The 27,786-nt window shown below is 41.4% G+C and overlaps 1 protein-coding gene across 1 annotated transcript in view; it reads left to right on the forward strand.

Moving 5' to 3' along the window:
- The first annotated feature begins 1,063 nt into the window (after positions 1-1,063).
- ADAMTS16 (ADAM metallopeptidase with thrombospondin type 1 motif 16) overlaps positions 1,064-27,786 on the forward strand; it is a 154,952-nt gene continuing 128,229 nt past the window's right edge. Inside the window, exons 1-3 of the mRNA XM_027125373.1 lie at positions 1,064-1,195; positions 1,285-1,387; positions 7,809-8,134. Of these exons, the coding sequence (XP_026981174.1) occupies positions 1,064-1,195; positions 1,285-1,387; positions 7,809-8,134 (561 nt within the window). The remainder of the gene's footprint in view (positions 1,196-1,284; positions 1,388-7,808; positions 8,135-27,786) is intronic.

Below are 27,786 nucleotides of genomic sequence, written 5' to 3' on the forward strand. Positions count from 1 at the left end.
CTCATATACGCGCGTGCTCACACTGGAACGCGTGCACGTGCGTTCACACACACATGCCGTCAACAGGTGTAGAACACGAGCTGGGCTTGTAGCCGTGCCGGTGGACGCGCCTCTGCTGCGCTCTCAGACTCCTGGAGCTAGTAGCACAACTGCGCAGTCCCCGACCTGGGCCGGGACCAACCCGCGACCGCAAAGCCTCCGCGATCGATGGCTACACCTAGGCCCCCAGCAGCCCCGGCACAGGCCAGTCAACTGCTGCCCAGACCCCAGGGCCAGGAGCGCAGCTACATCCCAGGAGGACGAAGCTTCCTCGACCCCCCTCGTCTCCCATCACTTCACAGACTCGAGAGAAAAGCACATTCGTGTACATTCAGATCTGCGCATCCCTAAGGAAGTCCGGGCACCCCTGCTTCGCAGCTGATCTCCCCACGGGGCGGGAGGGCGGACCCAGCGGGACCCAGGCGCCGTTCTGCCGCATTCCGGCGGGCGGCAGGTGTCCGGCCATTGGATGCGCCGCTCCGGCCCTCGGGAGTGGGCATCGGGGCGCAGCGCGGCGAGGTGCCAGCCAGTGCAGCCGTGCGTGGACTGCAGGTCCGGAGAACAGAGCGGGTGTCCCGACCTGCTGACGCCGCCGCCCCGCGCTCGCGGTCCCCTTTCCACCCGCGTGCGCCCGGGACGGACGGCAAGGTGCCGACCGCGGGCCAGCGAACGCCCCGGTTCTCCCCGGTCCTCCTCCCCTCGCGCCTCACCCCGCCGCCCTCTCTCGCGCCTCTGTCGCCCCCCTCCTTTCTCCCCTCGCTTCGTCGCCCTCCCCTCCCCTGCCCTCGCCCTCCCCCTCCCCCGCTCTCCCACGGTGCGGGCGGGTTCTCCGCCACCGCCCCGCCGCCGCGGCCGCCACTCCGCCCCCAGCGCGGCGCGGAGCCGCAGTAATAAACCCGGCGCGGGCGGCGCAGTGACTGCGGGCATCGTCCTGCGCGCCGGTCGGGCTGGTCCTCGGTGCCCGCTTGCACGGTCGCGGGGCTGGGTAGCATCCGCGGCCCCGGGCCCCTGCGAGCGCCCCTGGATGGAGCCGTGCGTCCTCCCCGCGGGGGCGCAGCGCCGGCTGCGGGCGCAGGGCGCGCGGGGCAGCCCGGCCATGCTGGCCCCCGGCTGCGCGGCGCTCTGCCTGCTGCTGCTGGCGCAGGTGGGTGTGCAGGTGAGTCCCCGACTGCGGGGGCAGGGTCCCCCGAAGCTCCCCTCGCGCAGCCCCCGTCTCACCGAGGTGTCGCCGCTGTTTTCCAGCAGGCACCTGCGTGCGCCGTGGGACCCACAGCGGCCTCGCCGGGGAGCCCGAGCGTCCGGCGTCCTTCTGGCCCCGCGGAGTGGCCGGGCTGGGTGGAAAAGGGCGGTAAGTGCGCGAAGGGGGTTCGAATCCTTGCAGTGCAGCAGCTTGTAAACCCTCTAAGGCTAGTTTACCAGGCTCTGCAAATGTTCATAACTCTGGGAATTCTCTGTAAGGTGCTGCCGTGCTTCTTTCCAACCGTAAGAGCGAGCGCCTCTGAGTCAACTTTCACCAATATTTATATTGTTTCCCTGTAAAACAGAAATGGCTTACCAGCGTTATTACCATAAACATTAGGGAAGAAAGCAAGGGAATGTATTTATTTAAAAAACAAACAAACACACACACACACACACAATTAAAGAAGGAGGAAATAATCTAGGAGTTGCATTAATGTATACACAGCAATTATAAAGAGCTTATTATGCCTTTCTTCATCCCCTTGTCCCCTCCCCCTCCTGTTCCCCCTCTGGCCTTTTAAAATGAACATCCTTCACTGTCAGAGCACGGGACAAAAAGACAGTCATTTTGCTCAGTATTTATCACCTTCGTTTCAAAAGGGAGGTCTTCAAGAGTTGGCAGAATGGGTAATTAGCGTTTTGTGACGTCACAAGCAATGTCCAAGTCCTGTGTCATGATTTGCCAGAAAACAGGTCTGATCTTTCTGCAGTGTGTGGTTTTACTTTCACTGCTCACAAGCGGCATTTATCATTTCATGCCTCAGGGGATGGACCTCTCTGTCCTGAACTGCTTTTGGGTAAACCGGAAAGCAAGTGTGGAATGTCGGTAGCTACCGGGTTTTTAATCTGAACCCAGTCCACTGGCAGTTGCTAAATATGAGTACTTTGCATCAATTCCAACAATGCGTTGCCATCTCAAATGTTATTAGTGACTTACAGAGGAAGAACTAGGTTTTATTATCCCAACCTATTTTCAGAAAACCTAGAAAATTTGAGTTAATAATCAAGAATTTCTGAGTGCAGTTTCTTCATATTGATAAAATTCCATAAAGACAATCATTTAATATATGCATTAATTATTGAAATTCTCTCCTCCCGAGGGCTGTATGAAGAGTAATAGTGATCAATCCGATGAACGCGGGTACATAGGAACTTTTCCGCGACCACCAGAGGGCGCTAGATGTAAATAATAGAAAACGTTTAAAAATTACTTGTCACTATGTATTTGCAAGAGAAAGTTATCTATTTAAAGCTCACTTCCTTGGTCTTGCCCTTGTCTTCTTTAATGTTTCTCTTACGATTCATTCTAGTATGTAGTTATTTATATTGTAGTTAGCTGTCTTCTTCCACTTAAAAAAAAATTGTTTGTGAAAATTCTAGTTTTCTAAAATCATGAAAATTCCTGAAGGTCTCAGGAGAATTTTCAGAGTGTTTTCTAGTAGTTATGGGGTTTTCTGTGAGGTAAGAGCATTAGAGATAGAGAACCACTTCCAGGAGGAGAAGCCAAGACTTCCTGCCCGAGGGTGCCCTTCTCCTAGGGAGGAGCGTCCTGCAAGCTGGACTCCAGCCTGGCTGGCATGTGGCTGTAATCACCTGGCACCTCAGCTGGTGTCACAAGCCCAGCGTTCCCATGACAACCACTTAGCTCGCTTGGTCAGAACCTCAGGGGGAAGGTGGGAGCCATCATCATTGAGGTTCTCGCCTAGTGGACACACCACTCCCTCATCCCTCACGGTGCAGGTGTTTTAGGTCTTTAATTACAAAAGGCTAAGTTGAGAGAGTGGGTTTCAGTGGAAAGCTTTCACACGACCAGAGAAAGACTCTTTATGCTTGGCAATGTTACCTCTTTTGACCTAGGATAGCAGATGTGGAATAGACTTTGTGTGATGCTGTGGTTACTTTACTGTTGCATGTCTGGGTATCCCTTCACAACACAAAGGTGCCTTTGAAATAACTCTTTGGCCATGAAGTTTGTTTAACACATAGTTCAACCTATATTGCCAATGTTCCTGGGAGTCTGGAGTAATTATGCAATAAGATAGAGAACTCCATGTATTCTGTGATGCAACAATAGATAACTTCATTGAGGTCAATTCTATTTTCAGACCTTCAGTACACCCATTTCATTTTGGCTGATTCAACATAGCTTTTCCCTAATAGGAGCCTCGAATGCTTTTCCTACAAATTTACCATTGTCATAATAATAGTGGGTTTTGTTAAGAGCAAACACATAGCACGAGTTTGTTAACTTTTAAAAATCTAGAGTGAATTAAGCTTCCAGGTCAAGAGTCAGAAATTCTTTAGAACTTTGTTTCATTGGACATGAGAGATCTGTGTTTGTGTGTGTGAATCTAAAGTATATATTGATTTATATTCACACATTCACGTGACTTGAGACAGGGCAGGTTGGCCCAGGGATCTGCTAGTAAATGTTTAACAACAGATTCTCCAGGCCTCTGATTTTGTAACATTTGCTGGTTCCCATGGGGTAAATACTCCCACCATGGCTGATTTCAAGCTGTGGACGTGATGCCATTGAACACAGAGTTAGGACTTGATGTGCAAAATCTGTTCTCCGCAGCTGGTACTAGCAGCCCCTAGCATGCTCACAGGTGCTCCACACCTCATGCCCTCAGTTTGGAGCTGGAGTCTTCCTAGACTTGATGCTGTGGTCAAAACACCTTTAGAAATGAAGTAGATCAGGGTGCTGACTGAAGCAGCCATGCATGAATTTCTCCTCCTTAGAAAAACCTGTGTAGGACGGAGGTCTTGTTTCAGGGATTCTCAAGGATCAGGAATCTCACTAACTTCTTTATTCTTGAAATCACAAGCCGGTAGTTTGGGGGATTACAATCTTAAAACATAAGCTTGAGAGTTAGTTTAGAATTGTCATTTTATAGCAATGATCTATTGCCTTCTGCATGGGGAGAAGCTATGCTTACTTTGTTCATTCATAGAATTCTTTAGCTATGACCCTTTTCACATTTATTTATACATAACCGACAGTGCATATCTGCACTGAGGACTGCTCTTTGATGAGATCAGGGTTTCTCTGCCTTAGCACTCTTGACCTTTGTTATGGGAACCTGTTCTGTGCATGGAAGAATGTGTAGCAGCCTCCCTGGATTCACCCACTGCATTCCCAGAGCACCACTATCCCCTGCGCTTTCGTGAAAACCAAAATGTCTCCAGACATCCCAAGTGTCTCCTGTGGGCAGGGGTGTGGGGTAGCACTCCCGCTGAGAACCACTGGCCTAAATTTTCACCCATGTGCACCCTCATTCTCAGAAGGGATCGTAACTGGTTACAAGAAGTGGCTTTGCAGTGATTGGAGCTGGTGTTCTGGGCAGGCTCAGGCCAGTTCTCCAGAGCTGATCATTACCTTGTCAGGAATTTTGTGAGCTGGTGTGCCGAAAATCAAAATACGTAAACTTGGGTGAAATAAATAATATTCAAAACAAGATTCAAACACTGAAAACTCATCACTTCACACTTCTTTAAGTTTTGAGGTTACGTATCCTCTTGAGGTTCTTTGTCTGTATTGCCTCTGTATGGTGGAAATACTTTATAATGGTGTGCTACCGTGCAAACCTCTAAACTCCGTGTTCAGTGAGGTCACATGGTAATTGAAATTAGCCATGGTGGGAGTCTTTATACCAGGGAAACTGGCAAATGCTTTCAACCAGGCTACCCCATGACCCCCACCCGTAGCTGGTTGTGAAAGATGTACCAGCACAACACGTGCGTTTCTGTACAACAGGCTTGAAAGTTGTCATTTTGAAAAATAGGTATTATATGTCTCCCTACCAATAAAAGATAAAGAGTGTATGCCCTCCAAAGTAAAGGTCATAAAAATGGCCTTTTAATGGTAATCATCCTTTTATGTGCAATACATCTGCTCACTAGCCAGTGTTTGGAACAGTCCACCTGCTTTGTCCTCATCCCACGGCCTCTGTTGCGATGGAAACAGGCTAGTGTGAGGTGCAGACACTCCCTGAGAGCCCGCAGGTCAAGAAGAAAGTTATTAACACGACCACGTCACACCAGCTTTTCCCCTGAGTCCGGAAGGCCGGGGATGAGGAAGGTGGTTTGGAAAAATGCAAATTAAATGAGCAAGTGCTTTTCACTGTTTTTTAGGAGTAGCCGGGAACAGACTGTGATCACATACTTGCACCAGGCACATTCATTCCTAATTTGTTTCCCCCTATGTTTTTTTTTATCATTGCATAGAATTTAAGCAGATTTGTTTCACTTTCTCATTGTCCTAAGTAAAGTATGAAGTGATCCCAGTGCATTTTGCCTTGGCAGACACGAGTGCCCCGCTTTGACAGGTATTTCCAAGGTTGGTTGTCGAGTTGCCAGCCAGAACCTGCTTCCTGTCTAATCTGCATGGGCCACAGCTCACCAGTTACCTGCACTGGGCATGTGGGGCAGGCCTGTGGGCCCAGGAGGGGCCCTTTGACCTGAGGAAACAGGAAGCCTGGACTCAAACAGGCCATCGCTAAGCTTTTGGTTATCCTGCTGCCTGATGGGTTGGCTGCCAGGCCTCTGACTCTCACCTTGCCGTGGGCCTCAGCCCAGGGGACTCTGGACGGTGCCTTTCCATCCCTGGCCTTCTCTGTCTCTCCCAAAGCCAAACACATGCCTTTTATGACCATCCCCTGGCTGCCACCCTCTCTATTCCAGTGTAACCTTTCAGATACCTGCCAGGATGGCCCAGGGACATGTGGGCAAGTACCTATACAAAAAGAGTTCTGGTTGTGAAGAAAAATTACTTTTTCCAGAAAAAAAAATAATTTACCTGAGTACAGTTCACTTATGACCAAATAGCACTTCTGTAGGACGTTGTTTTATTTTATCTCATAGCACCAAGAAGCATGCCCAATTCATGCTAAAGGCCCGGTTATTAAGTATCTAACAGAAGAGCCTCCTGAAAGCATATATTGGCAATAAAAGGGGAATATATACAATTTCTTAGGATGTTAGAATCAGGATGAGAATATGAGAATCAGGTCTTGTCATACACGTAAGAGGAAGTTGCATTTTGAATCGTTAGGGACTTTCCACCTCAGTATAGGGCTAGCCCTCTGGGGCTTGGGTCTGACATCCATTTCAAAGATATCTCAGAGGAAGCTTAGAGAAACCCTGACATCCTATTGCCCTGTTATTTTCTGGTGTTTAGACAAAATGCAGGCTAGGAAGCCGGCCCTCTCCAAAGGTCCATCGCTGGCATGCAGATGGAGACACTCACAAGATGTGTTTAAATATTTGAAAGGTAGAAGCCAAGCTAAGAGATTGTTAACTAAAGTATTTTGTAGCCTCTGCTTTGACAAATCTACCTTCGCATGGTCTAAAAGTCCAGGTTCAAGTTTAGAACATGGCGGTGCAGGAAGATCCTACCTCTGGCGTGAAGCCCACCCCTAGGTCTCTAGTCCATGTCTGTCCTGCCCTCCCAGAAACAACCTCTCCCTGACCTCTGGATGGCAGAGATGATGTGTTAATGGTGGGAATGAAAGGAAGAATCCCTGTCAAAGCAATGAAAAATACATGATGCTAGCAGGGAAGACACCTCTTTGAAGAAGACAGTTATGATATTCGAGAAAGGCAGGTGAGGGCCACCGCCCAGGATTCTGGTGGAGTTACAGATGTTTTCTCCATACTTTGCACAGAGAAGGGAATGACACAAATGCTCCCCAATGCAAAACTATAAGACAGTCTGTGACAGAAGCCTGGCAGATCATATGGGTGCCCCAAATCTGTTAGCTCCTTGGGGTTTTCTTGACTTTTTAAAAATAAATCGTTTATTTGAATACATTTTTACCTGGTATAATACAAATTCGAATTGGAAGAAGAGTGTGGTGCATGTCTTTGAACAACCTTGAAGTGTGAAATGCCAAGAAGCCAGGCCAGTCAGAGGCTCAGCAGTGGTTTTCATTTGGAGAAAAGACACATCTGAGCATCTACCATACCTGCATTCTGCCTTTTCTGCTGTAGTTCAATGATTTAATAATTAAATATTTAAAAATGAAATGCCAAAGAATGTCCATCGTATTTGTATTTTTAACTGTTTTCTGAAAAATGATCAGTAGTTTTAAGCTCAACTTTCTTATCAATAGACTAAAGATGTTGGTAAAAGACAATATGACTAAAGGAATATTTAAAGCTATAAAAATAATGACATTATAATTACTCTACAGTAATTACTCTGTAATCTGAAAAGCCCATTCTTAGTTTCATTTGCTCTGTAATATGTTTCTCCTTAGAAGTGTCATAGCATTTGCTGGATTGGTAATAACAGATTATAGGAACAACAGTGACTTTGCAAAATGCCCCTTTTAAGATTTTGCCTTTTAACTCCGATTTTATGCTTTCTGTAGTTCGGATTTGAGGCTGGGTGGTTGTTGACGCTTCCTCCATCCTTTTTTGCTGGGTGAAAATACCATCCGGTAGTAAATGATATTCGAAGACTTCCTGATCCTTTTCAGAATTCTGAAATTACTCAGCCACACCCCCTCTCTCACTTTCAGAGTATGACCTGGTGTCTCCCTACGAGGTTGACCACAACGGAGACTACGTGTCCCATGAAATCATGCACCCCCAGAGGAGGAAAAGGGCGCTGGCCCAGCTCGGAGCTGACTCTCTGCACCTTCGGCTGAAAGGCTTCAGGCATGACTTCCACCTGGATCTGAAAACTTCCAGCAAGCTGGTGGCGCCTGGATTTCTCGTACAGACTTTGGGGAAGGGGGGCACTAAGTCGGTGCAGACTTTCCCACCCGAGGATTTCTGTTATTATCAAGGCTCGTTACGATCCCACAAAAATTCCTCAGTGGCTCTTTCGACCTGCCAAGGTTTGGTGAGTACAGTTGTTGCCACCTGTTTTGAGACCGTGGGGGCAGGGATGTAGGGAAGGGAGCAAGTGACAAGATTTGGGCTCCTTCTCCCATTATTGCAGTACAGATTTCTTTGATCTCTCAAAGCAGAAGGAAAATTGCCAAGCAATGCTTTCTAAGATATGCTGGGCGCTTCCTATCCCCAATTTGGAAACAGCATCTAGGTTCCGCCTTCTGTTGTCGTTGGTCTACAACGATTGTGGCAGAGCACTGCAGTTTGAAAACTGTGCGTGAGAACTTACGGACAATTCTGAAGACTTTGACTTCTTTGGGGATGGTTTTACTCTGACTTACTGGTTACTCTAACTTGCTGGTCACTTACTAGCACTGGAGGAATGTTTTCATCTTGAATAGAACAACAGTGTTCAACTGATTGGCCATGTGCTTGAAAGCACTTTATTTCTGTCATTCTGATGTTGATAGTATATTTACAGATTAGAACATTCATTTCAAAAACAGTGGTGAATCCATGTCAGGGCAGTGCTGATCTTATTGGGCTAAAGATTCTATTAGTGCTTTCTTCATTTTCTTAATATCTGACTTAGACATTAAACATCCTTAGATGCTTCAGGTGGTCCCCTTTGCTTGGATCCTAGAGTGAGGAGCATCTGGCCAAGTTGAGAATGTACATAAATCCCTCAGGCTGACCTAAGCTGAAACTTTAATGGCTTACCTTTTACTTTTCTTAGAATATTTCCATAACTTTCGGGAAGGAAATCTTAGTAGATGCTTAGATTCTTGGACACAAATTGATTAGTCAGACACAGATGAGGGAGACATGACATAAGTAGCAGAGTGAAAAGGTGTGGTCCAAACAATAAGATCTTGACCATGTTAAAGGTTTGGCAAATAGATTTTTGAACATTTGTTACATCTCCAGAAAGTGATCTAAGCCTGTCTTATTCCTTTCCCTCTTTGAAAAGAGATAATTCAGACTCTACAGCTCATAAGGATTTTGTGTACGTGTATGTGAATACTGGATGCTGAAGGCGCATTCATAACCAATTCCTTAAAATACTAAATATGTGGAAATGCTATGTCCTGTTATTTTTTTAAAAATATTAGCATTATGCTTTTTAGGGGGAATTCAGTTTGGGCTGGGCTCATATCTACTTTATTTGGAAAGACTTTTGGTTTGAGAATGGATACAATGGGGAATAGTCAAGGGTGGGGTGGTGGTTATTTGGCACACTTGTTAAGCATAAGGACAGTGTGGTTGATTTCTCCCATGCTGTCTCAACAAAAATAGATCTTTCTTAATGAAAGAGCTAGAACTCTTCATGTAATGCACTAAAGGGAGATATCTCTTCCTTGGCTTTCTTCAACAAAGGCTTGCTCAGACCAGAAATGGAAGCCATCTGTGTGGTAAGGAGATGCGCCATGCCCTTCAGAGCCCTCTTGGATTTGTGGAGACGGAGCAAGGTGCTTTCTTCCCATTAGCCCAGCAGGGGTGCAGGCTCGAGGATGCCCCTGGTCTCTGTGAGCCTAAGGCTTCCTAGTGATGGCGTGATGGCTGAGCTATGCCCTGGAGTCTGTCCCGTGAATAGAGTTGGCTGACAGCAGCTTGAAATTTCTGGCTCTCTTTGAACTCAATGGGAGTTAACAGTGAAAGTTGTAAATGACAACTACATGAAAGATAAAGGAGTGAAAAGAACAGGAAAAAGACTCCTCTGGATAATAAACACTGGAATGTAATATTTTGGTGACTGCAATAGAAAGCTGTGTGCTTTCACCATTCATCTTCCAAATACATTAATTCCAACTAAAGAGATATTTTGTCTGTAGATGGTCACTACAAACATGACCTCAACTAGACTTATGAGTGTGAGATCCAGGGGCATTTGCCGTATGATAGGACAAATCAAAGGCATTTTAAAGAAGAAAAGGGGAGGATTAAGAAGTCCTCTCTCTTAGCCAGATAATAAAGTTATTGAATGGAAATGCCCCTCAAGTAGTTGCCAAGTCTGTTATTTCTTTCCTGATTGATGGTTACCCCATCTGTCCTCTTTCAAATCTGTTAACACATGAAGAAAAGTAGCATACCTTTTGCATTAGATGACGGTTCCTTTTTTGTTATTATTGTTCTTCTTGGTTCTTTCAGGTTCTAATTAAAGTTCCAGGTAGATCCCAGTTAAACATTTTTTTAATTTGGTTTCTAGATGACTCAGCTATCTGATGGGAGTGAGGAGTGTGGTTCTAATTTATAGTAAATACATATTCTTAGTAAATACATATTCTTAAAGAAGAAAGACAATACTAAAGTGAGCATTTTACTTTGAATCTCTTGTGAATAATGAATGTCTTGTGCTTCAGAAGTGTGTCTCACTGGAACCTGTCAAAGTTGCATCCAAGGAGTGTATTGTCTGATGAGACAAGCAGGGAATAGGCAATTTTACTGAAGAGTGATAAAATAAGGACAAATATGGGTGCTAGGAGAACTGAAATGAAGATACCTCACCCTATCTTGGTGAGAGATAGCAGCATCAGGGTAGGTTTCTGGAGGAAATATTGTCCAAGCCAAATCCTTATTGTAGAATTGGAATGTGTTGCTCATGAATGGAGGAGTAACAAGCCATCTCAGGGAAGATGATGGAGACCAGTCAAGCTCATGGAATCCTTGATAACACCATCCATGACTGTTCAGAGATTAATATTTGTATATGAAGCCCAAGTATATTAAACTAAATAAGGTCTGTAAGCCCTAAAATGACTTCTAGAGTCACTCTGACATTGCCACCAAGTATATTGATTCAAGATATTTCTCATTTTGCTAAATAAGATTAATAAAAAAAATAGTATCTGTTAAACTTATGTCTCTACCAAAATGACATAACAAATCTGTTCTGATTACCAAACACAAGCACATAAACGTGTGTCACACAGCAGGTGCTTTTCAGTACTTGTTAAATAATGGATAGAATTACTGGGTGTCTTACAGTGTAAGAAACAATGATGACAATGACAGTAGCAGAGGGAACAGTAATAAGTTACTGAATGTTATTTGCCAAATACTTGCCTAATAGCTTCCCATTTGTTATCTCACTTAGCCTAATGATAACTCTAAGAGATAGGTACTATTTTTTTAACAGCTTTATTAAGGTATAATTTATATATCATAGAGTTTCACCCCTTGAAAATTTATAATTCAGTGTTTTTTTAGTATATTTCCTGACTTCTGCAAACATCACCACAATCTAATCTGAGACATTTACATCACCTAAAACAAAACAAAACAAAACAAAAAAAACCCAGTCCAGTCCCTCCCATTTCTCTCAAGCCCTCATCAGTCCTAGGCACCCATTAATCTGTCTTCTTTGCTTATAGATTTCCTAATCTGGCCATTTCTGATAAATGGAAGCATACGATACGTGGTCTTTTGTGACTAGCCTCTTTCACTTAGTATACTGTTTGTTTAAGATTCATCCGTGTTGTAACATGTTTAAAGATTTCATTATTTTTATTAGTAAATAATAATCCTTTGTATACATATGCCACTTCTTTTTATTTTAATGCCTATCAATTGATAGACATTGTTTGTATTTTCTTTGGTTGTGTGAATAATGTTGCTATGAACATTTGTGTACAAGATTTTGTATAGACATAAGTTTTCATTTTTTTTGAGTATTTACCTAGAAGTGTAGTTAGTGGATCCTATGGAAACTCTAAGATTAAACTTTTAGGAGATTCTAAACTGTTTTTTCACAGTAGCTGCACCATTTTATGTCTACCCAGCAATGTACAAGGGTTCCAGTTTCTCCACATTCCAGACAACACTTGTTCTTGTCCACCTTTTTTTCTTATAGACATCCTCATGGACATAAAGTAGTATTTCACTGTGGTTTTTATTTGCCAGGTAGAGATTATTGGTTGACAATTTTTTTTGTTGTTGTTGTTTTGTTTTGTTTTGTTTTTCCTTCAGCACTTTGAATATACCATCCTACTGCCTTCTGGTTTCCATTGTTTCTGATAAGAAGTCTGCTGTTTATCTCGTAGTTTTGTTATACTTAAAGCATTGTTTTCCTGTTGCTGTTTCCAATGTGTCTTTGTCTTTCAACATTATTACTGTCAAGTGTATAGGTGTAAGTATCTTTGAGTTTATCCTTCTTGGGATTATATGAGCATCCTGAATGTTCATATTAATATTTTTCCTCAATTTGAAAAGTATGTGACCATTGTTTCTTCAAATATGTTTTTCTGCTCCTTTCTCTCTCTCCTCTCCTTTGGTACTCCCACTATTCATATGTCGGTGTGCTTCATGATGTAGCAGGTTTCTCTGAGGTTCCATTCATTTTTCTTCATTCTTTTTCCTCTGTGCTCATTAGATTGCGTAATCTTGATTGATTGATCTGCAAGCTCACTGATTCTCTGCTGGTAGTTCAAATCTACTGTTAAGCTTCTGCAGTAAATTTTTCATTTCAGATATTGCACTTTTCAACTTCAATTTGGTTCTTTTTATAATTTCTCTTATTCTGTATTATATGAAACACTGCTATGAGGCCTTGCTTTAATTCTTTTGATATAGTTTCCTTTGGTTCTTTGAACATATTTATAATAGTTGCTTTGGAGTGTTTGTCTACTAAGTTAAAATCTGGGTCCCCTCAGAAGCAGTTTCCGTTGCCTCTTTCTTTTCCTGTATATGGGTCACACTTTTCTGTTTCTTTGTGTGTCTCACAATTTTCTTGCTAAATACTAAACATTATAGATAATATATTTTAGCAACTCTAGATACCTTAAGACTGACCACACACCACCACTCCAGTGCTTGTTGCTGCTGTTTTCTTTCTTACTTGTTTAGTGACTAGTTCAGTGAAGTCTGTTTTCCCTGCAGCATGCAGCCTCTAATGTTGCTTCTCAGAGAGTGCAACCTCGGAATGTGCACAGTCTTTCAGAAAGCCTGTGCTGATCTGCTGCCTCTATTGGTACCACAACCAGCTGTTACTCTACACTAACTGCTAGGTGATTGCTTTTTTTTTTTTTCCCCAAGCACACTTCAGCATAGATTGCTCCACAGTCTAATTTGATTATAGAAGAGCCTTACAGGATTAGGATGCTGCCAGGTTTTGAGACTACTCCAACACCAGGAGGAATCCTCTTGTCTTTTTCCCTGAGTCTCTCTGCTAAACTTCTAGTCAGTGTACTGTTTTGCTTATTGTTATGTGTATCATGGAACAACAACCTTCTCTTAATTGCTTGCAAGTAAGATACCCATTATTTTTGACAATACCATTAGACATGAACTTTCACACACTCTGTTCCAAATATAGCCATTCATTTTAAGTGAGCTTCTTGTTCTTAGAGCTTGCTTCTGGCTTCTTTTCCTGGGAAAAATGTGTGTGCCACATTTTGGAGCTGGAACTAGTAGTATGCTTCTCCTCCCAAAGTGACACCGCTACTCTATGAGTGGAGCTCTGGGTGGAAATAGTAGCTCCTGGTCTTCTCTGCTTTTGCTTCCTGGCTTGAAATCTCTACCATACAAATGTTCCTGGTTGGGGATGTTCAGGGATCAATTATTCTCAACCTGCTGAGCCTGGAGTAGAGCTTCCATCTTATAAGCAGGGGCTGCTTAGCACAAGGGAAATCAATTCTTATGGCCATGCCTGTCCAGAATAGAGCTTCTGCAATATAGAACTGAGGGGATAAGAGATGTTGGTGCCTTGTTTCTCCTGACTTGAAAATACAGCCCTAGAATGGGTGTTGGGCAGGATAGGGAGCCCTGGTCTTTTTAGAATATACCTAGGATAGAGCTCTGTCACATTGAGCAGGGGGAAAGGTGAGCATGTGACTATACCATGGCTCAAAGGTCACCAAATTTTACCATTCTTTTACAGATTTACTAAATTTAATTAGATAGATGATTTTCCACTTTTTTTATTGGAATATGGGAGGGATAAATCAGAAGCTTTGGATGAACACACACACACTACTATATATAAGATAGATAACTAAAAAGGACCTATTGTATAGCACAAGGAACTCTACACAATATTCTGTGATAACCTATATGAGAAAAGATTTTCCACTTTTTATGCCCTTAGGACAATTTCCAGAGACTTCAAATGGGGTGTGTGTGTGTGTGTGTGTGTGTGTGTGTGTGTGTGTGTGCAATTTTCAGCAGGAAAATGGTTGTTTCACTTGAGAGAGGATCTTCCACATTCCTTACACTGCCATTCTGGAAGTCAGTCTCTGCTAAATGCTATTATTAACATATTTTGCAAATCACTGCCCAAAGCTATTTTATTATCCCCATTTTACAGATGATTCCTTAGGTAATTCTTGAAAGAGTGGGATTTTGACCTAAGTTGACTGACTTCAGAAACAACACTTTAAATCACAATACTATTTTGCTTCCCTTGATCATGAGGTCATTGCTGCACTATAGGGACCTACAAAATCATTTATATGGATTTCCATTGCATCATCCTTGAATACTCTCTAAAGTCTAACGATGTTTGCATTTGGTTTCCACCTCAATACAACCTTCCTCAGTATCAAGCCCTCTCTGAACTTAGTAGGCCCATTTGTAATGTATCAGGCCCTTATACTAAAAAAACATGAATTCATTCCATAATCATTTATTTATAGGTTTGTTTTTTTATACCAGATTGTGAGTTCTTGAAGAGACACTGTTTTATTCATCTTTGTATCCCCAAGTTCCTGTTAACACAACCTAGTTCTTTTTCTTGCAATGAATGATTGTATTTCAAATTAACAACCAAAAATACTACATCTTCTCAACCTCTATTTTGAGATATGAATAAACATAAAATTCATTTTATAATTCATTTCATATGATTTCCTTCCATGACTAATGTCAAATAATCTAAATTGTCTTTTGAAGCACAGTTTATTCAGAAGTGGTCTAATCAATAAGATTTCTGACAAACTATTTTTAAAAATCCCCATTGTCAATACTTTAAATGAGGTTTCTTTGGAAATATTTTCTGTTACATGTAACAGGATTAGATTTTCTTAAAGGATTTCATGCACGTTCTGTACTTGGATTAGTACTTTACCAAAAAAATTAAATAAAGAACAGCATCAAATCTATTGTCTGTCCTTGGCACAAAATCTGCCTGAATTTTAGCTCCTCTTGTGTAATTGTTAAGGCATTAATGCAAAGGATACATATCACTTCTCCTAAAATCTAATTATTCTCTTGCTTTCAATAGTGTTGGAAAACTTGTAAATGCCACAGTTCTCAGTTCAGTTTGAGAATTCCCTCACTTGGTTGCAGACTTACTTGTGGCCCTGGTTTGAATTGTACTAGGTTTTATTTCCAGATAAAAACTCCAGGGATTCTCTGGAAACTCTAGTCATTGAGAGTTTTCCTAAAGCACCCAATAAATCCTTGGAAACTGTCTGAAATGTTGCCAAGTTTTCAATGGACTTTGAAAAATGTTCTTGAGCAAGGAAAATAAAACAGGAGCAGAAAGGAAGAGCCAACACAGGAGATGGCTAGAAGGGCTAATATGAGTTTTAAAAGAAAAGTATCACTGTCTGAGGAGGCCAGTGATGGCATACCAGTTGAAAATACATCAGGCTTAGGAGACATGCAGGAAAATGGTAAAGAAAATAAGGTTTTTGGATAAAGTATCACCAAAGTTATTGATTATTAGGAAATTTAAAAGGTGGGTGTGGGGAACTAATTGAAAGTACTGAATCATTACATGAATTTCTGCTAATTACTTAAGAATAAATACAGAATAAATCTTTAAATTGACAAAATGGAATATAGTTCATTATTACAACTAGATCAAAGTAACATTTATGAGATAATATTTTGTACTTGTTATGACCAGATTTTTCTATTAGCTTACCATTAATTGTAAACAGAAATGAGATGATTAGAGAAATTTAAGTATAAAATGTATGATTTTGTTCCATTTCGCTTATTTTTCAAGTGATGAACCTGAGAATCAAAGAGGTGGAGTGGCTTGGCCAATATTACAAAGTCAAGTGGGGTTTAGGACGGTCTAAGGATGTATGTCTTTAGGTTCTCTGTCCTGCGATATTTTCACTGAAACAAACAGGATGCTATTACTTTTCATTATAGTGAGGGAACAGCTGAAGGCTTTAAATGTTGGACTATGTGCCAGAGATTTTAAAGATAAAGCAAGGGAGCCCTTGCTCTGGAGGTGTGGGGCAGGTGGCAGTGGGAAGAGAACAGAGTGGCAGGCTTCCTTCTGGTTAGTGTTTGGTGTTCCTGATGCCCTTTGTTGGGAATCACATGTTTCCACTGTATGGCAGCTCTCGTATGGACAGTCTCTATGGCCAATAAAATATTTGCTGTGAGGGTCATCGGAATGGTGTTTATCTCCACAACCAGTATGACCAGGATTTTCTCCAAGGCCAAGATTAGCCTGAGAACAGCCATGTGATCCCCTTGGAGGGGCAGGAATGTGATTCCTGTGGCCAATTCCTCTGGGGGATGACTCAAGTCTAGGATTTTCCAAAGGACAAGGATACTGAAACCTACATTTTCGAGAGTGACTGTTTAAGAGAAAGTCCAGGCCAGAGAGAGTACAAGAGGAGCCCAGATGAAACCAGACTCTTAAAAGCACGATCCTGCCTTGCCTGAGGTTCAACCAGAGCAGTCTGACTGTATCTGCTTAACACACAGGTAACATTTTTCTTCTTAAATGTCACTTTCACCACGAGGACCTCCCTGATCCACCCCCATCTAAAATCACCTACTCTTCCCCCTCCACACATACTTCCTATCCTCTTCCCTATCATATCTGTATTAATCATAGTCCAGTTAGGAAACAGAAACCACACAAATTAATTGAAAAGAGAGAACTAACACAATGCATTAAGTAGGTATTAAAGAACTGAAACAAGAAAAAGAAAATACCCAGATACAACAGGGTAGCAAGTGCAGGAAGCTGCTACTGGACCTGGAGCTGAGGGACTGAGGGAAGAAGTTGGGACTATTAAAATTTAAATGCTTGGAGCTGGGCTCAAACCCCTGAGTAGGAGGAGCTGGCCAACTGGTGCCAGGGCTGGGAGGGGCAACTTGCTGCTGGTTTTTTAAGTAACCTGTAAACTGCAGTCAGCCGCTGTTACTAGAATTAACTGCCACTGCCAGGATGAAGCCAGGCTGACAGGAACAGGAAGTAGACAGGAAGTCCATGTTGGGCACACACGAAGTCCACAAGTCCACAGGGGCAGACAGGAAGTTCACAGGATGAAGACAGGAAGTTCACAGGGTGCAGACAGGAAGTTCACAGGGTGCAGACAGGAAGTCCATAAATACCAGGCAGGAAGTCTATAAGGAGCAGATATGAAGTGCACAAGTCCACAGGGGGCAGGCAGGAACAAGTTCTTCCACCTTCTTTGAAATCGGATTTGTAGAGTTCCAGACCCAGTATCTCAAAGCAGAGTTTAAAACGGGAGTTTAGAACTGAGAATGGTTTCCTAATACCAAGCAGGCTATTTATGCTAAATATTGAGAGTATAGCAGGGATTTATGTCTGACTTTTTCTTGCTTTGTCCCCAGCACTTTCAGTAATGCCTGACACATATTAAAGCCCGCAATAAAAATGTATTCAATGAACAAATTATTTTTTTAATGGAGAAACTGGAATTCTGGTGCTTTGCAAAAATAATTTGCGCAGCCACTGGTCTGAAGGAGTGGGGGAGGAGGAGAAACGAAAAGTTGAAATAGTAGGGACATCCCACCCCTAACTAGGGAAAGGTTTAGACCTCAAGAAATGGGCCTCACCAGGCCTGGTGGCAGGTTTATTCCTGTGAGGAGATAGAGCTGTCAGACCCATGCATGCAGACATTCCTCCCCTATGATGGACTATTCTTGCCCTTTTTCCTCACTTGATTAAAATTAAGTCCCATGTGTAGCTTTCCTGGAGGGAGAAGCAGCACAGCATTTCCTCAGTAGGCTTGGAAGTGGTATTTCATGACTTATTACACAGGAATAAACTGGCATTCAGAGGCTCGTGTGTGCGTATGTGCATGTGTGTGTGTTCAGTGTCTGTGAGTTTGGTTACTCTAAACCACTCCTGAAGGAGACACTGGAGTAGCATCATCTGTAGGCTGAGGCCAAGCTGTGTATCAGAGTGAATTTTTACACTCAGTGGATCTTCTCTTTGCTCATTCTGGACAACAGCCATCCTCAGTAATCTCACCCCTACTCTCAGATTCCCTGAGCCTCAAAACTCAACTGGAAGCCACTATTTGGATTTGCTCTTCTGTCTATATTCCAGTCCCCATTTATTCCAAGTATGTATCATTTTTACTAATTTTGACTCCTTTGTCTAATGACAACATTCATCCTTTGTCCTCTATTGCACATATTTTTCACTGCTCAAGGATTTGTCTTTAATTTTTAAAGAAGAACAACATGTATTTTAAAGACATTAAATTAAGTAAATCCAGTATTTTTAATTAGTAGCAAAATCAGTGCTAATTTCATTTTCTCTATTTCTGTGAAATTATAGGAAAACTAAATAAAATTATCTCATTTGAAAAATTACAATCTAAAGAAATGTAGGCAGGATTCTTTTTTTTTTTTTTTTGTATAGTTAGTTTACAGTAAATAGGTGTATCTAGTAAGGCATGCACTGTCAATATATGAAAAGTTACCAGTTACAAAACAAAAATTAAACTGAGACAAAACTAAAAACAACAACAACAAAAACTACACACTGTTACCAGATTTACAGTTACATTAAAATGATTGGTTGCCTTTAGCTTAAAAATGGTACTAAAATGATAGAAAGCTTCAACAGGCAATGACAGATATCCAGTTCTTCCAGTTTTCTCTCATTGAATAGGTATATCTCCATCCCTTAAGACATTAGAAATTTGGAGTAAGACATGTAAAGTAACATGTAGTTTAGGTAATTGGTGATTTCTCTCAGTATGCAAAGCCTGAGAAAAATATTTGCCTTGATGACCTTAGGGTCATTTCATCATAGTTTAAATTTTCATGTGAATACATTGTATCTTTCTCTCTTAGATGAAAAAGCAGGGGCTATCCCTTCAATGTGTTTAAGTTCATGCATGTTGGAAACACTTTGAAAGAAGATTCTTAGTTTTGATTGGGCTTGCAGAAATAGCCAGGGCATCCATGCATGGTAGTTCAAGTTGGACCCTGGGAACTGTGAACAGACATGGGGAAGGAGGGGGTCAGAGACTGTTCCATGAAAGGTGAGGCCACCTACCTGCACTCCTACCCTTCTCCTACTTTCCTCCAGAGAGCAGCCTCATTGGAGGTTGAAAAGCACAGTTCTGATCTTTCATTTCCTTACTTGTCATGTGCCCATTGCACTCTGGGGAAAGCCCACATCTTCACTGTGGTTGATGATGCCCTTGGGGTCTGCCCTTGCTTGCAACGTCAGCCTCATGGAGGAAACTCTCCAGGCTTGAGTGGCACCAACTCATTTCTTTCAAGATAAGGCTGAGCTCCTCACACCCTCAAGGCCTTAGCAAATGCTTTTCCTTCTGCTGCCTGGAACACAATTCCCATCCTTCCTCCTCCAGTTATACTTCTTTGCTGCTGCAGACTCCCTAGCAATACACTCATGACTCACCTTAATTTTCTCTTTGAAAGGAATTATTCTTATTTTGGTTACTAGTTTAGTATTTACCCGTCTCTCCCACTAGATAGTCAACATCCTAAGGGTAGCACTAAGGGTCAGGATCCCTTAAGGATCAGAGCGCCCACATTGTTCCTGGCCCTTGGAAGGAACAAGATAGATGAGTGGAGGGGTAGGTGGATGGATGGATGGATGGATGGAGGATCCTAGTTTCAGACACTAGTTGGAGAAAGTTCCTGTTTCCAGAGAGAAGGTGCAGTGACTGTGAAAATCTCTGTCTAGAAATGGCTCTAAGTTGAGTTTGGACAGCATGCATTTCCCAGGCACCACACAGATCCAAGCCTGTCTGTTAAGGCTCTGGGAGTGTATTTCCACAGCAAAGAAGAACAGAGCAAGTGCTGTTCACATTCAAGTAATTTCAGCAAAACCCATCTGCTAGTGAGCACTTTGCAATCCTAACCATATGAGTAATTTCTCTAATGACAGAGAGTATCTCTAAATAAATTCTAAATAAGAAACATTGCAACATACTTAGGCAAGAAGGTATGTATAATTTATATAAAGTACAATTTAAGAAACTAAATGGCATTCATCCACCTCTTAGCTTCTTATACCTTACTACACGAGCATAAAGACATAGTAATTTCTGTGTCTCAGTTTCTTGGACATAATCTTTATTTATCAATCTTATGATCAGGATGGATTGCCTATTACACATGACAATTTCTGAGAAATGATACTCTTCCCTCCGTGAATCCTTCACAAAAGGTGATGCAGCAAGTTTTTTCTATACTAACTTTCAGCAATGTCAGAAAAGCTGACACTTCTCATAAAATAAGAAAAAACATTTACTTTGTTTAGTTAGTTAAGGTACATTAAATATTAAGCAATTGTTTCATTTAGAAGCAAGCTGGTCAACAGCGTTTTAGAGCAGCTACAATTTAAGGGCTGTGATACTTTTCCAGACCAGCAAGAGGAGGGAAAAGTGTGAACTCTCCACATGTGAAGGAAGATACCTACTCAGACATTCAAATAAGAAACAGAGTAAAATGACTCCTTAAGATAAGCAAATGGGAAATTGAATGAAAAACATAGCCTTTGGAATCACACAAATCTTGTTCAAATCTAACTTCTCTTACTACTAGCCAAATCGTTCACTGCTATCCTTCAGTTTCCTTAGTTTGTAGATAACCTTGGCCTCACAAGGTCACATGAGGATTGGGTGAGCTGACATATATATGAAAGACCTTAGCACAGGACTCCTAGTAGGAGCTGAGCAAGTATCTGTTCTCCTCAACAACCCCCATTACTAAAATATGAAATGTAGGTTAAAACCTAACTAGAAGGTGACTGCACACATTGTCATGCAAGCAAATTCAAGTGAAGTTAAAGAACCCAGAGGTGGACTTCCCTGGTGGCACAGTGGTTAAGAATCTGCCTGCCAATGCAGGGGACCGCAATGAGAAACCCGTGCACTGCAACAAAGAGTAGCCCCCGCTCACCACAACTAGAGAAAGCCGGTGCACAGCAACGAAGACCCAATGCGACCAAAAATAAATAAATAAATAAGTGATGTGTGATCACTACACGCTTATTAAAAAAAAAAAAAAAAGAAGAAGAAGAAGAAGAACCCAGAGGTGGAGTTCCGCTGACCTTCAGAGAAAGAAGACCTGCAGATGAGATGGCGATAGGATTAGAATACTTTGATATTTACACTAAAACCTTTTGGGTGATTTATTGAAAGCACTTAGGATGATTAAAATACATATCATTTAAGCAGGCAATTTAAAATGCAAGGGACTGTTTATGTACTTTTTAGAAGCATTGCTTATGCCCACACATTTGAAAGAAAGTTGTCCATTCCCAACACCTGGGAGATTACTTTGTGCTTACAAGGTATCATAAATGAGAAAAGTGCCCAGAATAGCTGACATCTTGGCTTTGTATTCCCCCTGCAGCAGCCAAAGGAGCTATAAACCTTGTTTTATTTGCAGAGATTATCTCTAACTGAAGCTGGGGGAGTTTTGACTATTCCCTTTGCAGGTCATCATTAGGTAATAAAATAAAGAGTGATGGATTACAGAATAATAAGCCAAAAGAGAAGCTAGGATATTTTATAGCACCAGTCTATGTCTAGATGAAATGTACAAGTATGTGTAGAAGACTTTGGAGAATAAACAGTAAATGTTTAAACATGTAAGGGCTGTGCTCTGTAAGCACGGCATATGTGGAAACAGAAGTCGTTATATGTTTCTTAAGAAGGTCAATAATATAAGCTGGCCTTTTCTTAACCATTTAGTATCATTATTCTGAATTTCTAATATTGACTTGACACATACCATAGTTATGTTTACTACTTCAATACATTTTTGTATTTAATATCAATCATAATTTCCTACCTCTGCCTCCAATAATCCAACATGCTGTCCACTGGAGAGTAGTTTATGGGCTATACATTCTAATAAAATTGAGCTTATTAATCCCCAACACTTTCAAGTGTCCTGTTATTAACCCTCTGAAAAGATATAGCAATACGTGTGTCATACCTTCCTCTACTGGAGGATTAAGAGACACTTTATTTATGAGAATTTTAGAGGAATGACTTATGCCCACATATTTGAAAGGGACCCACATCTAAAGTCTCAGAATGACTACAACCCCAAGCTGTGGTTGGTGCAGAGGCTTTATAGGACAACAGTTTTCTTTGAAAACAATGAAAATACTCTCTACATTGATTTAAAACTTTTAAAACTTAAAGCAAAACAAAACCCCAGCTTCACTTCAGGCTTCCATTACACGTGTGCACCAGCAGGGGGAGCATGGGCAAACCCAGCTTTTAGCCTCACCAGAAAGGCTGAGTGCCCCGGGAGCCCTGTGCCTCTGTATGTATGAAGGAACACATGTGTTTGAAATGATTTGGCCACTTCTGTCTTAAAATGTGAAGTACACTAGGAAGAATAATTTGACAGTTTCACAGATTGCATTTTTTTTTTAAATTTTATTTTATTTTATTTTATTTCTATTTTTGCCTGCATTGGGTCTTCGTTGCTGTGCATGGGCTTTCTCTAGTTGCGGCGAGGGGGGCTACTCTTTGTTGTGGTGCGCGGGCTTCTCATTGCGGTGGCTTTTCTTGTTGCAGAGCACAGGCTGTAGGCGCACAGACTTCGGTAGTTGTGACTCACGGGCTCTAGAGCGCAGGCTCAGTAGTTGTGGCACATGGGCTTAGTTGCTCTGCGGCACCTGGTATCTTCCCGGACCAGGGCTCAAACCCATGACCCCCACATTGGCAGGCGGATTCTTAACCACTGCGCCACAAGGGAAGTCCCACAGATTGCAATCTAAATGTAAAAATCTCTTAAAATCCCATCATTTAAAAGTCAACTGTCGAGTGGCAGTCTTCAGCCTTGTAGATCCTAGTATGTTACCTATATTCACATCCAGCTATGAAGTCCAAGCACATTAATTACATTTTGACATTGTATCATATTCCCCTGTATAGTTTGCAAATTAATGCTCTCATTTGGCAATTATTCACGGTTCAGATTTCTCCTTTATCTCGTACACTCTTTGTTTGATCTTGGTTTCAAAGTCAGCCCCAACCAACTTCTCCCTTCTCTGGTTTCAAGCCCTTTCATCTATGCTTTGTCAAAGGTGTGACTGCTCCAGGCTCTGTCAGGGCATGGAGTGACCATGACACAGCTGTTGTAGAAACGATGCACATGTGGGTAAAGTTGTAGGATCCCTAAGCATAATAGGTAATGTATTCTTATATTTGCCAAACATAGAGACAGATGTATCAGAAAACTCTGGTCGCCATTGCCATCATGTTTAGTTGGATGCTGGTTGGAGAATTCCTTTCATGATGAGCTAACTTTCGAAATTCCTGTGGTGTTTTAATTATCTTCCATTCGCATGTTCTTTCTACTACTTTTTTTTCATGTTAATAATATCACATTCCACATTTCCAGCTCTTGCCCAGACGGGTAGCCCCTGGTAATATTGATACTTTTTCTATCATAGGAAAAGCAGACACATTATTAGGCTTTGACCTGCTTCAATTTGGTGGTTCTTTGGAAATGGTGGTTCCACTCTTCCCTATAAACAGACAAATGGGGGTTGGGGAACCATGATGCTTTCATGGAAAGGCTGTTTAACTCACTTTCTTCCTGTTTAACCTACCAAATGCTTTTCTCCAACTCCTAAACCAGAGCTCTGGAGAAAAAAATCTGAACATAATTCAATGTACCTGGGTACCAACGTGTCACCATTTTGAAAAGGCCTGCTTTCAACCTATGTTCCGTGTTTGGTTGTTATGGAACAAACATATGGTGAATTCTGCTTTTTTACCATAGGGACGTGTACAATAAAGTACGTACCAATGATGCAATTTAAATAGTTTCAAATAAAAAATGAAAATGCACTATAATGCACCATTATAGATAGGGAGGAATATTGATATTGAAGTGAGCACTTATTGTATACCAGGGCAGGCATTTCTGCACTCAGATTCATTGGTGCATTACTTTTGCATTTCATTATATTTACAATATAAGAATAATTTTTATTTCCATTGTAAATAAGAGAAATCTCAGGATCAGGAGGATTTTGTAGCCTGCCCAAATCTGCCATCCTACAAGGGACAGAGCCCAAATTCCAAGCCATGTCCATTGGAACCGAGAATAAATGGTGAGCTTCCCCACTAGCACTCTCCAAGGACATTCTTCCTCTGTCTTCTTGGAGTCTAATTGACTGTTTGGGCAGCACAGGAAGAACTTAGATATACAAAACCTGTGCCTTTAATCATTTTGATGTTTACATGGGGGACAGCTGTACGATTATGCACAACCTCAATCAGATGGCATGATTCCTCCAGAGAACTTTGGGGGGCTTCTGTGTCCTTTATGGCTCTAGTGGTTACCAGCTCACATGATTATAAGATTTAGTGATGAAAGACCATAAAGACAGACAGACAGGCATAGAACATATGTTTATAGCATTTTTTAATCCAAAACTAATCAAGGAAGGCTACAGAGATTTCAAGTCATAAATAGTGGCTGGTCCCTGTAATTCAGCCTAATTCACAACTATTGGGCCCTGTGCCTTTCTTAAGGATGTGACAGCAGTGTTTCTAACAGCATTATTTCTTTCAGTGTGGTTGAGCTAAAAAGGCATGTAGAGAATTGGCAAAAGGGCGGCCTGAGGGTGCACTGTGATCATAGCCGTAACAGGCTGATTGAGAGAAATGAAGTCTCACCTGGAAATAACTGAGAGAACTGGTCCCAGGCATTCTCTTTTTTAATTTCTTGTGTGAAGAAAAAAAAATACATAACTGTTCAGGAATCATCCTTGTCAATGAAATACATGCATACATACTCGTATATACTGATTTCAAAAAACTGTTCTTCCAGAAACTTTTTAACCTTCTGGATCATATTTTTTGGTGGATTGGGAGGTAACCTGAGCATGAATAACTTCACAGGTCCAATAATTGCCCTATAGATACCAAGTCTGTGATTTGACCAGAGTCATGGAGTTCTTGTGTATTGGTCATCTTCTGTGTTTCATGCTCTTCCCTATATTTCTATCATATTTAACCATACTATTTGTGCAATATCTTACACTTCTGCAGAGCTTGACATGTGGATTTTGAGGGCTTTCTTGGGGACCACACCCAAGGGTTTCAGTGTGCTGACCTGTAGAAGAGCTGTTTACTTGGGGCCAGGCCTCAGTCTTCAGCAGTCATTGTTTTATGTGCATGACTTGTGTGAAAATGCCAAAAGTCAACAAGTCAGCAGATTCCATGGAGTCACTGGCTAATACATCCTTTAAGGCAGTTGGATGTTCCCCACCCTCCATTATCTATTTGACAAACTCTTTAAGGGTACACCCATTCTAAAAAAATGTACAAAAAACAGATACATACTACTATATATAAAATAGATAACCAACAAGGACCTACTATATAGCACAGGGAACTCTACTCAACACTCTGTAATGACCTTTATGGGAAAATAATCTGAAAAATGGGCTTCCCTGGTGGGGCAGTGGTTGAGAGTCCGCCTGCCAATGCAGGGGACATGGGTTCGGTCCCTGGTCTGGGAGGATCCCACATGCTGCGGAGCAACTAAGCCCGTGCACCACAACTACTGAGCCTGTGTTCTAGAGCCCACGAGCCACAACTACTGAAGCCAGTGAGCCACAGCTGCTGAGGCCCGCGCGCCTAGAGCCCGTGCTCTGCGGCGGGAGAGGCCACCACAATGAGAAGCCCGTGCACAGCAACAAAGACCCAATGCAGCCAGAGATAAATAAATAAATAATAAATAAATTTATTTTAAAAAAAAAGAATCTGAAAAAGAGTGGATATATGTATATGTATAACTGATTCACTTTGCTGTGCACCTGAAACTAACACAACACTGTAAATTAACTATACTCCAATAAAAACTAAATTTAAAAAACACCATTTTTTTTAATAAACAAGACTAAATTATGATGTATAGGCATGCACACTTGAATATTCAAAGTACAAGAAATTTTAAAAACTAGTTACTGTAAAAATAGTAATAGTGGTTACTTCTATGGGGTCACTGGGGGTTCAGATTGAAACTGGGCACACAGGGGCTTGTGAGATGTATGGAAAAGTTCTATTTCTTTGCCTGAGTGATAGTTGCTTTACCTTATAACTCATTATAAATGTATAATTTGTATGGGTTTTCTTTTCTATATTTGTGTATTATTTTACAATAAAATTAAAAAATATCAAAAAAATTAATAAAAAATGTGCAAAAAATTCCCAGATAGGTGAAAATCCAGCTGAGCCATGATACCCCTCTGCTGGGTTCTTACAGAAGGGACTCTGGAAAGATTTGAATCACAGTCAACAAATATTTATTGAACACAAACAATTATGGGAGAGATAATGTAGGTGAGCCTCATCTATTTGGGGGGCTCTTTGGAGGTTGAGAGAATTGAAATGGTAAGTCGTGGAGGAGGCTACATCATCAGTAATGTCCAGTTAATGCAGAACAGTGTATCTGTATGATCTAGAATAGCTGTCTGCCACTCTTAGGACCACAGGCTTAGTCTGTGTTGCTGGGCTGCTTTCATGGCCCTAGGAAAGGAGGATGGAGCTGATTCCAAGCTAATTTGGACTTGCTTTCTCTGAGCCATCATGGGAATTGAATCCTTTTCTCACTGGTTGGCAAAGGTAACCTGCCATATGGTGGTTTAGAGAAACCAGCTGTGAATCACAGGAAGGAATCAGCCTTGGCCTGGTTTCTTTTCCTTATTTGTTGTTTGTCTTGTTTTGGTTTATTTGTCCCTCTGGAAGTGATGGATCTGCCCATTTTCTGTAGTGAACTGTCTCCTTGAGACGATGCTATTTGGAAGACCCCTAGATTTGTATGGACTAATTTTGCCATAGTGTTTTCAATGCTCTATTTCTACCAAAAAAAAAAAAAAAAGAGGTGGTATTTGCCTAATATGTGCTTGATAACAGCTTATTAAGAAAGCATTCTATTTTGTTTTTACAAATCATGGTGCTATTATTATTTGTTTCCAATCTACTCTTTAACGTAGGAATATGTAGCACATATTTGTTCAATTCTATTATTCTTATGTGACCACTTAAAGTTTCTATTTGTATTTAAAATTCAAAACAGTGAAACAGAGTACAAACCACAACGTGTAATATATTAGTTTGGTTAAGAGCAAATTCTATTTCATAGATGAAATGTTTTTACTAAATTTGAATACTTTAAAATTGAAATGTATTTCTATTTTTAATGACTGTTTTAAAACTAAAGAAGAAATCAAGAATTTTTTTTTTTTTAAAAAAGAAGGCATTCTAAAACAGACCATTTTGAATATGCATTGCCACATTATAATGATCATGCAATTTGAGCTAACAGTCTGGAAACAGGATTAGTCGTAACTTCTATAACCCCCTCGGGATTCTGACATGTGTATGAGAGTATATGCAGTCATATATATAACTAAGGCTGGAATCTGTAAATGGTCAAATTTGGTATCCATAGGGACGGATGTTTAAAGGAACTGCC

Source organism: Aethalodelphis obliquidens, unplaced genomic scaffold, assembly GCF_003676395.1.
Source record: "Aethalodelphis obliquidens isolate GAN/ISIS:26980383/991018 unplaced genomic scaffold, ASM367639v1 scaffold29, whole genome shotgun sequence".
Lineage (NCBI taxonomy): Eukaryota > Metazoa > Chordata > Mammalia > Artiodactyla > Delphinidae > Aethalodelphis > Aethalodelphis obliquidens.